Genomic DNA, 13,026 nt, shown 5'->3' on the forward strand with positions numbered 1-13,026 from the left:
AGTTAATTCCAGGGATGTGCATTTTGGTACATTTTTATGAATGTTTAAACACTATGCTATATCATAGTTTAAACAATCTGTCTGTGTATAGATATACATATGAATACAGACACACTTTTCTTTATGCTTGTATATACTATCAGTAGACCGTTCCCATGATAGCAAAACAGGATTCTAAGCTGTGTTTACCTTCATCATCTATGTGTGTTTTCATCTTTTTCTGTATTCTAATAACAGCAAAATTAAGCGAAGATTCTTGATAATTGTGCATCTGCGTGTATGTGCATTTCTTTTGCTCAACAGCTTTTTCACACACACTACAGTAAAGCTTGTCATCTCGATAAACAAGCCACGGGTACTTTGTCACCCATTATAAGAATGTATTTTTCATTTGCGTTTTTCTGCATTACTACTGCTTTGGTCACTGTAATACAGTAGTCTCAGGTTAAGAGAACCCCCTCGGGGAAGCAAGCGAAGTGTTCTCTAAGACGGATTTGGCCACCTGAGAAATAAATATGTATTGTCATGATGCACGTGCATCAACATGTAAAATGAACTAATAATAATAAAGTAACAGACAAACTAACATTAATAAAACTGTCTAACTAAACTGCCCCCCCCCCCCCCCCCCACAAGTTTAAAATAATGCAGCAGCAATATGAGACATGCACATTATTTAACAAAATGTTGAAGCAGTTCGCCAGAACAGGAAACATCAAATTGCTCTGCGACTTGTATGATTCAGGTTTTTTTCAAGAGCTCAAACAACTTCCAACCTTTTGATCAAGAGAAACAGCGGTACGTTTCGCAGTTTTGTTTACATGCCATTTTATAGCAGTGAGGTGCACTGGTGGAATCAAAATACAAAACGAGTCAGTGATATGACAGCGGTTCTGGAAAGATTCAGTAAACCAATCGGTGTGCCTCAACACACTCTTGCGATGACAATATGCTTTTGAAAAGTCTGAATAAACCATTTTAATTGAAGTTTGGTGATAATGAGTTATCAGGCTACAAAACAGTTCTGTATCCATTGTGGACGAATCGCTATATTTATTCTTTTTAAGCAGTTCCTGTTTCTTTAGCCGGATCATTTGCAATGGGGAAAAATCAGTTTCACCCAAGGTGTGTTTCCTTAGGCGAAGTGTTCTCTTAGAAGGTGTTCCACGGAGACTACTGTACATGTGCTGTCAGAAGAGGCTGACTAGCAAAAAAAAAAAAAAAACGTCCTATTGACAACTGCTTCGCCATATTGTGATAGACATTGGTCTGGCGCCAAAAATGTCTAAAAGTAAATGTCCTTCTTACCTTGTTTGATGAGAAAAGAGGAGAAAGAGATCCTTTTTATGATCCTTATTGGCGCGAATTGCGTGCTCCTCCTTCATAAAATCCCACCTAGTATCCACGTCAGGTTGTCCAAACTTCTCCTGCGTTTGCTTGTGTAAGGACTACGTGCGTTGAGCTTTTGTTATTTATCATAAAAAAAGTATAGGGCTAGTTCCTTTTTTTCCTCTCTTTTTGCCTCCTATGCTTTCCATCTGTTCTTAGTGTGATTCCCCACTTTCCCCTTCGTCTAACACAAATTTGTTTAATGTGTGTGGACATGTCAGTTGCTCCTACTTTCAAGGAAGTTCCTTCCCCTTTTGGTGGTTCACCGTTCCTATAAGGGTCGTTCTATACCCTCTATCTCCTAAAAGACCAGGGAGCCCCAGAGAACAGCGGAGTCCTGGGGTTTCTCCCAGGAAAAGAACTAGAAAGTCAACTCATTCCTGCAGCAGCCGAGAGACATATCGGCAAAATCAGCTACCGTCATTACGGAAGCTCCAAAAGCCAAGGCTCAACCACCCCCTTTGCAGCTACCTATGCCTGAAGATCTTTTCTTTAATTGTTTAAAAGAATATGAGCAGTCTAAACAAGGTCAACTTTTACAGCCTGTAACTCATACAAAAACAGATACCGCCACACCCGGAAGTTCACAGGAGCAGTACTTTCCAGATGCCCCCACCCTAGGAGAGGAGGACGTTTGAGTATACAGTCAGTCCCTCTCCTATATACACAGATGCAGATGCCATACTGAGAAGGATTTCATCCTCTGTCAAAGTACAAACCCAGGCCTGCGCAGATCAGGATGACTTCCTTAGCATCTTGGATGCAAGGGTTAGAAAAGCCTTTGAAGGGTTCCCTTTCCATGAGGCAGTCTGGAGGCCTGTTGAGGCTATTTGGCAAAACCCTGCTGCTTCTGCACCATGCCTGTGCAGAGTAGATATATTCTACAGAGAACCAGTGGATCATAAAAAAATCACCTTTTCAAACAATCTAAGTTGGATACCATCATGGCTACACCAACTGCAGGTAGGTAGCAGGTCTTCTAGATTGGTTTCTTCTATTGGGTCTGATTTAAAAAAAAAAAAAAAAAAAAAAAAAAAAAAAAAAAAATATGAATTTCTTGAAAAAAGATTACTCTGCCTCCACATGCAGCATGCGGATCAATAATTATCAAATCCATGCAGCTAAATACCAGCATATGCTGTGGAACCAGCTCTCTACAATTTTACAATCGCCTACACTTGAAAATCTAGAGGTTGCCTTGCAGCTAGCAAGGAACACTGCCAAACTTCAACTGCAAGCTGCATGTGATACCATTGATACAAACGCCAAAGCCGTGGCTAATGTAATCTCTGCAAAGTGGTGCATTCAAATGAAGGCATCTTCACTATCGGCGGACACCCAGACAAAAATATTGGAGCTACCCTTTCAGGGTGATCTTTTATTTAGCACCAGCCATAAGGATACCTTGTCTGACATGAAAGAGGCTAGGCAGGCGATTAGATCTTGCTCTAATACAGGGAGAGGTGCAACATGCAACAGGTTTTTTCAACTGGCAAAGGTCATTCAGAAACCAGCCACCTCAACCCTGGTTCAACAGGGAGGGCCCCTTTCAGTGTGGCCAGGAGTACAGACCACATAGAACCGGACGTGGCTATTATAAAGACCCTCTACCTCCACCCGACATTGCTCAGCCTTCCAGCCCCCCCCCCCCCCCATTGCCAACGGGGGGAAGGGTGTCCCATTTTTTAACCAGCTGGGAAAGTATTACATCTCACCACTGGGTCCTGGGGTTTCAGTTCCAAGTTTTACCACCATCAACAGGCATCAGACGGTTCAAGTCCAACGGGTTTCGGCCTGCAGGAGAAAATATCAAATATGCTGCATTTCTATCTTACCATAGTCACTTATTCCGTAAAGGTCTCTCCCTGTCCTCTATTGAAGTACATGTTGCTGCAATCTCTAGCATTTTACCTGGCAGGGATAATCACCAGGTGGGCTCCCATCAGTTAGTTACCATATTTATTAAGAGGTGAACCATCTAATCTCTTCGAGTAAACATCTTTTTCCCCAATGGAGCATCATTCTGGTACTTAACAAGCTCTTGGGTCCTCCCTTTGAGCCCATGGCAACTTGTGACATGAGATACCTGACATGGAAAACAACATTCCTGATGGCTGTGAATCTGCAAGAAGGGTAAGCGAGCTCCAAGTACTGGTTATTGATGTGCTGTATTTTCAGTCCTTTAAGGACAGGATTGTGTGCAGAACTAATCCCCAATTCTTACCAAAAGTAGTAACTGAATTCCATATAAATCAAACCATAACATTTCCAGATTTCTATCCAAAACCTCACAAATCAAAGGAAGAAGCTAGACTTAAGAGCCCTAAACTTCTACATCCACAGGACTATCGGTAGCAGACCATCAGGGCAACTTTTTATCCCCTTTAATTCACCTGACAAGGGGAAACCTGTCTCTAAACAGACGATTTCACGCTGCATAACATGCATGTTGTGTTACAAACTTGACAGTAAAACAGTTCCAAAACCCATCAAAGCACACTCTGTAAGGGGAGTGGCTACTACTTGGGCACCTGCAGTGCCGCCACTTGGGCATCTTTTGACACTTTAATCAAACACTAACTGCAATGTATCTTGCTCTCAACCTAACTTTGCTCGTTCAGTTTTATATGTGCTTTCTTCTACTAACATCTAACCTACCACCCTTCAGTCTTCAGTTCACTTTGTGTGGAGTTCATTGGACGAGGTAAGAACACGAAGATTACCTGTAATATGGTTTCTTCATTGGATGATGAACTCCACACACCTATATCCCACCCTACTGTTCCCCCTCTCTTTTTCATTTCTATTTTTGGTTTGTTTACTTTGTTGAAATTTGGACAACCTGATGTGGATATGAGGTGGGATTTTATGGAGGAGGAGCATGCAATTAGCGCCAATAAGGATTTAAAAAAGGATCTCTTTCTCCTGACCTAAGCGACATAGAGACCGAGAAGTTCACTTTGTGTAGAATTCATCATCCAATGAAGAAATCACATTACAGGTAATCTTCGTATTATTATTGCAGCGTAAGCCAAATAATGAGGACTGGAGTGTACCTTAATCAAGGCTGTTATATTCCAGAACAGATTTTTTATTTTTTTTAAACAAGCAAGTATTTTATGGTAATTGTGCTGCAGTGTAGATTAGCACGTATATGGATGTCTGTGACCCTTTCCCATTCTCCCTGTCCCATCATATTATATATATATTATATATATATATATATATATATATATATGTGTGTATGGCTGGTGTGTATATATGTGTGTGTGTGTGTATGTGTGTGTGTATATATATATATGTGTGTGTGTGTGTATATATATATATATATATATATATATATATATATATATATATATATATATATATATAGTGCACATGGCTTCCGTTTCATGAATCCAGGAAAACAGGCAAGTGTGCCAAAAAGCTGAACATTAATTTACAAACCATTTTTTAAAAACATAACTACAAACTATCTTAACTTTCCTGCTGCACGTCATATTTGATATACAGTCAGAATCTGAGACTGCGTACCGAAGTGCTGTGTTGGTGGTACTCAATCCCCTGCAAATCTTCTACAAGTTGGTTTTCTACACCAAGCAACCAATAAGCCAAAAGGAAAGCACTGAAATCAATAAATCATAAAGAAAGTAATTATGGGAAATAAATGAAGATGAGCATTTAGAGTGGAGTCTTCATCTGGCTTCATTTATCAGTAAAAAAAAAAAAAAAAAAAAAAAAAGTAACATTCTGCCTTGTTTGGTGTCAATTTCCAAGACTTGCAGATAAAACAGCAGCTTTATTTGTTGTGAATTCAACATTTCGTTTACATCATATCCAGTCTCACAGTAAGATGTCCCGATGGATACCCAGATACGCAATCTAATTGTCTAACTTTTTGATTTGGGATCCGATATTTTCAGGTCAAAAGTGCCATTCACAATCTTCCCAGAACTCGTTGGTATCGTTGGGAGAGGCTACACTAGCGACAACACTCTGAGAAGGATTGTTATTATTTTGTGTGATGAATATTGTTTTAATAGTGTTTATTATTAGGACTGGGAATTTCGAATAGTTTCCTATTTAAATACACAGGGCGCAACATTCTTGTGTTCGATTACCCAAATTCTGGTCCCTTACACTCCCAAGAATAAAAAGCAAATGTGTGGGTACAAGCAGACAGCATAACAGGTTAAGCCGGTAAAGTTTAGCCGGGTTCACAAAGTGTATAAACAATGTCCAAGACGAGATTTCTTTGTTCAATACCATATTTCCTTCGGCATAAGTTTTTTCTTTTGTTTACTGAATTAAAATACACAGAACTCAATGAGCAGCAACGTCACACCATGTATCTCTTCCAATTAAAGCAATAGTAGCATAATATTGCGCAAACCACCAAATAATTTTTGCTGCAATGTTTTCAGAATAAAATAACTCCTATCATATAGCAAACTAAATATTCTACTTCTGTTTATTTCTAACAAATAATATTTATAAAATAAAGCCGGTGCCATGCTCCCAGAAGCTGTTTTACGACTGGCTAGCAACAGGTGCAGAAGCTTCTGTGTACAGTCATTACAGAGGAACTCATGCAGGGATCTGCTAACATTAGCTAAAAACAAAGCAATACAATTTGCAACGTTTTCAAACAGAATAAGATTAATGTAGAATGTTGCTATTTCAAGCATTGCAAAATTAATTAAGGTCCTTATGTTTAATATGCAAATAGCGGGTTTAAGACAGACATAACGTGTTAAGCGTCAGCATTAAAAAAAAGACAGGTTTGCATCTACTAGTAGCTAATGTATAAGGCTTTTTTGTGTACTCGAATATGTAATATTTTATTCAAATATTTTTTTTAATTTTTTTTTTTTCATGTAATCGTGTATTGGACTACACTGACCCACCCCTAATTAGGATTATTATATTTCAATTTTAGCGTTGCTGTGACCATATGGTAATAGCTTGGTTGCGAGTTTGCTTGTGAAAAAATGAGTATCATTTGTACACCAACATTTTCAAATCTTTAACACAGTACTTTCATTTTCTGACAAGCACATGTGTGCATGTTAAATGGCTGAATTAATATCTGTTGAAAGGCTTTGTTTAGCCATTTTCTTTTGAGACGTGGGCTGTCTTTGGTTACCATACACAGTTAGAAACATACTGAAAATAAAAACCATTATAAAAAAAGTATAAGTAATTGGGCCAGTTAAAATTGCATCTGGGCCAGTAAAAACACTATCTCAGTGACCCAAGGGGCCAGTAGTTAAAAGTCAAAACGTAGAGCCCTGCCATTGTGTGTGTGTTCACAAAATATTTGTCTGTCCAATGGATTTATTTTGCGACCGGGAAGCAAAATTTGGCATTCACGCATCCTCTGTGTGTTGGATCATGTGTTTTTAAGTGTATTCATGTCCAGTAATAAAACTGTAATCCAGACTTTTTTTTATTTATTTATTAATATCATCGCCATTATGGTACATGGTAATGTAGTTTAATATTGGCATTCCGTTATACCCTGATGCCATTTTTGTATTATGTTTTGTTTTTCATTGCTGTAGCTTTTTATGGGGAAAGTTAAAAATGTAAATACTTCAAATTGAATGTTATTTCATTGCTTTCTTGAGACCTGTTGGGGAAAAAAAAATGAAGACCTCCTTGTAGTTGGCCGTTGAATGACTTTAGGACAGCCTTTTTTGTCAGGAAGAGTCTTAAATGATTTATTGGCAAACACCTGCTTATTTTTAATAGCAGTGAACTTATCTAAAAGTGAGTGATGGATAACCAGATTGCATGTGTTTCAGGTTTTCCACCACCACCTGGAGCCCCCCCACCATCACTTATTCCAACACTGGACGGGTAAGTGAGAAGTTGCCTATTTGCACTTACTGTGAATATATCCAAATGTCCACATCTTGAAACAATTAAAGAAGTGCTACAGAAAATGTGACCATATCGATAAACCCTGTTTTACGGTGTGTATTGTGATACATGACCATAATCTCTACATAGCTACGTGAAGTCCACCCAAAGGGGTTTTGAATGATAAGTAAATGTGATATGCAGTTGATATGAATCACAATTAAGTGATTTTAAAAATAGAAATACATATGTATTTGTAAACCTCCTCCTCCGCTTTAGCTGCTGTATCTCCTAAACCATTTCAGATGCAGACTTCTTATTTTCATTGTAATGGAAACTTCTGCAAAAAATCAAACAAAACTCTTCTCTTTGGCCTGTGACTTAAGATGGCTGCCAGATTGGGGTCATGTCACTTTTTGGTTTCCATACGACACATACTTAGTGCTTCATACTTGGTACACAACAGTATTCTGTGATTGTCACGATCATAATGCATATTCATCTTTTTAAAGTTTAGTTTTGTGGGTTTTTTTGTTTGTTTTTTTTATCAGATATGCTATTCCCTTTATATTAGGCTCCTGTTGGTGCTTTTTTGTTGTTCACAACAACACTACTTGTTACAGATGTAGAATATTCCATCATTACCCTAACATGTATCGTAGCATAACGTGAAATGCTTATCGTTGTATGTAGTGCTTAGTGTTTATCTTTGCAATGCATTTTGTAATCAGGATTTTTTTTATACCTGCGCTTCCACCACAGTAATAGGAGTGCAGAAAGGTTCTACAGTCTCTTCCAGTTTGAATCAGCTGATGGCAGAGGGAACAGGGCAGACGGGAGGGTGTCGGATAGAGAAGGGGATAAGGGGCTCACCACACAAGAGAGGACACAGTAGCTCACAGAGGCAAGAAAGGAGTGGAGGAGAAGGAGAACAGGAGGGACGGAGAGCAAGGGAAAAGTGAGCAGAGGAGGAAGGTAGCCAGGGGATAGGATTGTTAACAGGAAAGATTAGTGAAAAGTTTGGGTTATGATGGTAGTGAGCACAGTAGTAAATATAACAACCCTCTTCAACTGTTTTAGCAAAGTATCAAGTGTTTACCGCTAAAGTATTTCCAGCTCTTGTTTAAGTTAATAAAAGTAATCCCCAGTGTGCACCTTTGTGTACACAATTTGAGTGAACTATATATACATAGTTGTGCTTTTCTTTATGGGGAAACCAAATGCAATGACCAAAACCACAAATATAACTAGCCTGCCTTTCCTAATATGTAGTGTACTAGCATGATAATCCTCCCCTGTATTACAGGACGTACAGTGTCACCTATAAATGTTCAAACATTTCCAATAATTTGCTACTTACAACTACTAATCTTTTTGTTCAATTGTCACAACGAGGAGTATTATTCTGATCGTTTTTTTCTTTTGCATATTGATATTATTCATTGTATTGTATATATCAAAGCAAGTCTAAATATCCTATAGGATAGTGTATCAAACTACTTGATAATCCTCAGTAGTAAATTGCCATGCTCAAGTGATAGATGCAGAAACAGAATCGCAGTGTTTACATTATGCGTGATGCTTCACAGGAATGTTGCTGTTGCGCATTCTGCATTGGGTGTGTGCTGCCTTTAAACATGCCCTGTAATTTATAACAAGATTTAATTTAACTATTGTTACTTTGTAGAAAAACAAAATAAAGTAGCTTGATCAGTAACATATATGTAACCATATGGCAAGTATTCATTTTTAAATTGTGAGATTTATACAGAATAGTACTTTAAATAAATACTTGCAATCATAGTTGTCAAGGCTCAGCTGTTACCATAGATACGATCTGAAGGGAAACAGAAGCTCTGACTTGCGCAGATGTATAATTTGAAGTTGTTTGGGAATTAAAATTGTGATGGAAAGAGACGTTTCTTTCTAAAATGCCAAAACCGCGCATAACAATTAAATAGCACTGCAAAGAATTTGACCATGTCGGAACGTATGCAGCTGACGGTGACAAAGTAATGGTGTGCAGATTCTGCGACTGTCGGCTGAAACGAGAGTCGAAAGAGACCATCGTTAAGCATCATTAGCTGTTTATTGATTTTGGGAACAGTATGGCTTGCTTGTTTGTACAGTAGTTTGCATTAGTGTGCTAATTCCTTGTTTTATTTCAAGGGGTGCAAATTTTGCACTGGAGCAAATGCTGTTTTTGGTTTTGAATGGATTTGGATGAATGAATCTGATTTGCTTAGTGTTTAAATACCGAGAAACCCCAACTTGCTGTATACTGGAGCCCTGCTTCAGTGCAACGGGATTGTAATACAAATCATATTTTGTGTGTGTATGTGTTTTGTATTTATTTATTATTTTTTTAATGGGTAGACTGCCGTATGTGCAATTATTATGACAGCCCCACAATAGTAGGGCAGTGTATGTGTATTTTTATCTTTTTTTTTTTTTTTTTTTTAATAGAGTGCATGGGCAGTATTTATTGTAAATGGGCAGTTGATTAGAGTGGGGACTGTAATTGCTGCCGCTAATGAGAAATTGTGGTAAATATTTTTTTTTTTCTGTACGAGGTCTGTTTGTCAATGTTCAAAACAATAGGATGTTTAATAAAAAATATGTATGTAGTTAAAACAAGATGTATATTATAATATTGATTTTATTTGTGTTTTATTAATGTGTATCTGTAATAAAATGACATTTGTGAAATATAAAAATAATTTCACGGGGTTCTAGCTATACATATACACCTAGTTAAGGAGAATAAATAGACCTGTGTGAAAAAGTGAAACAAATTAAATAAATTGATTTCACTTAGCAGCCTTACGCAGAAAATGAAAGAACATCATTTAGAAAAATGTATTTTCAAATGTATCTTTTCTTGTTTAACATTTAATATATCGCTATATAATTTTAAAATTAAAATATTTTGCACAGTAGTTGTAGCTTAACTGAAAACTGCATGTATAATATTAGTGTGAATTAAAGCATTTTATACTGGTAAGATAGGAGAGTTTCCAAACTAACAAAATCAGACTGACATAGCTAGACCAAAGAAACGTCTAAAAAACGGTCAGAATCATCATGGAAGAAAACAAAATAAACAAATGAAACGAAAGGAGGGTTAATCAGCCCATCACTGTCTTTTAGGTCAGTGGTGCGCAAACATTTTATATGCCGCCCCCTTTCTTAGCATACGTTTTGTTTCGCACATTATCGTTCAGCAGTTACAGCTGAGAAAATAAATCAGTGTTTTCACAAAAAAAAGATATATCTGAAGCTAACACACCCACTGCTGCGTTTGACTTGGCATTGCTGCAGAGCTGCAATACTCTTGACTTAAGAGTGTGTTTGTTAATATTTATGTATTTAGCTAAATCTGGACTTTTACGCGATTTACATTAAATCTGTTAAAAAAAACCCTGTTAAAACATTAGTGTTTTTTTTTAATTTATTTTTTACTCTTGCGCATACCTGGAAGCCGCCAATTCGGCTCTGTTAGCTGGTTTCACTGACACTCGAAACATAATTTCTCTGGTTCTACAAGTCCTGGAATGATCGTCAATGGCTCATCTGAAAGGTAAGAACTTGTACTGTCGTTTTATGTATTTCTTTAAAATGTTCTAAATTATAATCATTACAGATTATAATTTATTACTTTTAGTCATAGTCGCGTCCCCTTACTGATTCTCGGTGCCCCCCCCCCACTTTGTGCACCACTGTTCTAGGTCAATGCATGTTGCTGGCTAAAAGCATGTCAATCAATAGCAGAAACAGATGTTTGGTTAATGACAGGGAAGAAGCGGTGGGGATAATTTCATCCTCCAGTTAAAATGACCAAACAAGTGCAATACTAAAGCTGTATTCACACTGGGTCCCTTTAAGAGGGTTCGGTACGTTTGTTGTGAAATGTGAATTGCAAAGTGATTGGGAAACTAACCATACCGAGTCCACCTAAAGAGGTGGCAAACGTACCGAGTCTCGTTCGCTTGCTAAACCTCAATGTGAACAACAGCTGGTCGATCCTTTTGCACATGGGAAGCGAACTATATCAATCAATCAATCAATCTTTTTTTTATATATAGTGCCTTTCATAGTGGACCATCATCACAAAGTGATTTACAAGGTACAGTAGCAACAAAAAAAATCCATAATTCTTTAAATAGAGAAATACATAATACCTGACATACAGAAAAAAAGGATAAACGATACCTGCAAAAGATCACGATATTCAATATTATCATGATTCTTTGAATTTTATGTCCATTACGTATTAAATGGCTGTCAAATAAAAATGTTCGCAAGTGCAAAGTTTGGTAGAGGCTAAAACACTCTTAATGCTATAGGTACATTGTTGTTCTATTTTTTTATACGAAATAGACAAAATAGTGTAATCAAAGTCATTGCCACTGACTATTAAATACAACTGTAAAGAAAGCTTAGAGTAGAGACACTATTTTCTGTAGTTCTTAATTAAAGAGAACTGTTAATGCAGGGGTGAGTGTAAAGAAAAACACCCAGTCCTACTGGTGTTTCAGAACTTACAGTACTATAAAACAAAATAACACGCACTTCTCAAAGGATGCTATTTTTTTACCTCGATATTAGGTATAGTATAATTTTTGTATCCTATTTCGATATACCGATATACCGCGGAACACCAATATATACATATGTATATAACACATACAAGTTCAGTAGAACATGTTTCTTTCAAAACTGGGCATTTGAGACGTACATAATGAATGAAAGTGCACAACAGGTAAGGTTTATTTTGCAACAATCCCTTTTAAAGTTTGAAAGTTCCTAGCTAGGATGGAAAAACTGATGGTTGAGCGTTGGCCGTCTTTTGTTATCTTCTTCAGGTTTACAAAGTACCTTCAGTGATTCTTCTGATTTCCTAGAGCCTTCTTGAAGCAAGTCAAAACACCGTACAAGCAATTTCCTTGTAAAATGTGCCAGAGCTGACCTAAATAGTTTTTAGAGGATTATTTTCCTCCATGAGTTCAAACATCTAAACTCTCCCTCCTGTGGTTTGAAACACTTGGGTGAATAAACATGAAGTGAATATAAAGCATACTAAACTGAAAATGTTTCTTTTAATCCCTCAATTTCCCATTCTCTCTGGCTCAGCAGGACAGCTGGATGTTATTTTTCTCAGCATTTTCATAAAAGAAAGGGCGACGGTTCTTTCATTCATTGTCTTTGACCTTGATCACAGGTGCTCAGTTCAGTCTTGCATTAAGGAAACATAAACCAATAAAATCACAAAACTTTAGTCTAGATTTAAATCTGTTTTGCCAGGATTGAGTGTTGGCTGATACTAGTTTGACATTTTAAACCTAGATCAACCACAGTAAACAGTACTGGATGTTTCTCTACCTCAAGAGCAAGTAAACACAACCTAGAAAACAGGATAATGTGCACTGTGTTCTTAACTGAAGTACCAAACCCTTGTGGTGTACAAGTTCACAAGACAAATCCTCTTTCTGATGCCAAACTCTCTGGGTGAAAGGTTTCATTCTCTAGCTGACCCATTATGCTTTTGTGAAGCATGAAATCACGGGTATGCTGTTTAGTGTTGACTTATCCAAGGTGTCGAGTTAACCACGGGTGCACATGAGCCATGGCATTAACATGCATATAAGTAACAGAACTTGCATGTTTACAGTATTTATAAGTTTATTTCTAGTTAAATGTCCTTCTGAAAACACTTGAAAGAAGGGCAGTGAATGAATCGATTACAGTATACAGTACTGTACAAACTCGGTA

At 37.3% G+C, this 13,026-nt stretch overlaps 1 protein-coding gene across 2 annotated transcripts in view; it reads left to right on the forward strand.

Annotated features, from left to right (window-relative positions):
* The window catches only part of LOC121298116 (pre-mRNA 3'-end-processing factor FIP1-like), a 57,739-nt gene that overhangs the window by 26,630 nt on the left and 18,083 nt on the right, over positions 1 to 13,026 (forward strand). For both annotated transcript variants that reach the window (XM_041224944.1, XM_041224953.1), the window contains exon 13: positions 7,197 to 7,251. In XM_041224944.1, coding sequence (XP_041080878.1) covers positions 7,197 to 7,251 — 55 coding nt within the window. The remainder of the gene's footprint in view (positions 1 to 7,196; positions 7,252 to 13,026) is intronic.

Source organism: Polyodon spathula, chromosome 2 (assembly GCF_017654505.1).
Source record: "Polyodon spathula isolate WHYD16114869_AA chromosome 2, ASM1765450v1, whole genome shotgun sequence".
NCBI classification, from domain to species: domain Eukaryota; kingdom Metazoa; phylum Chordata; class Actinopteri; order Acipenseriformes; family Polyodontidae; genus Polyodon; species Polyodon spathula.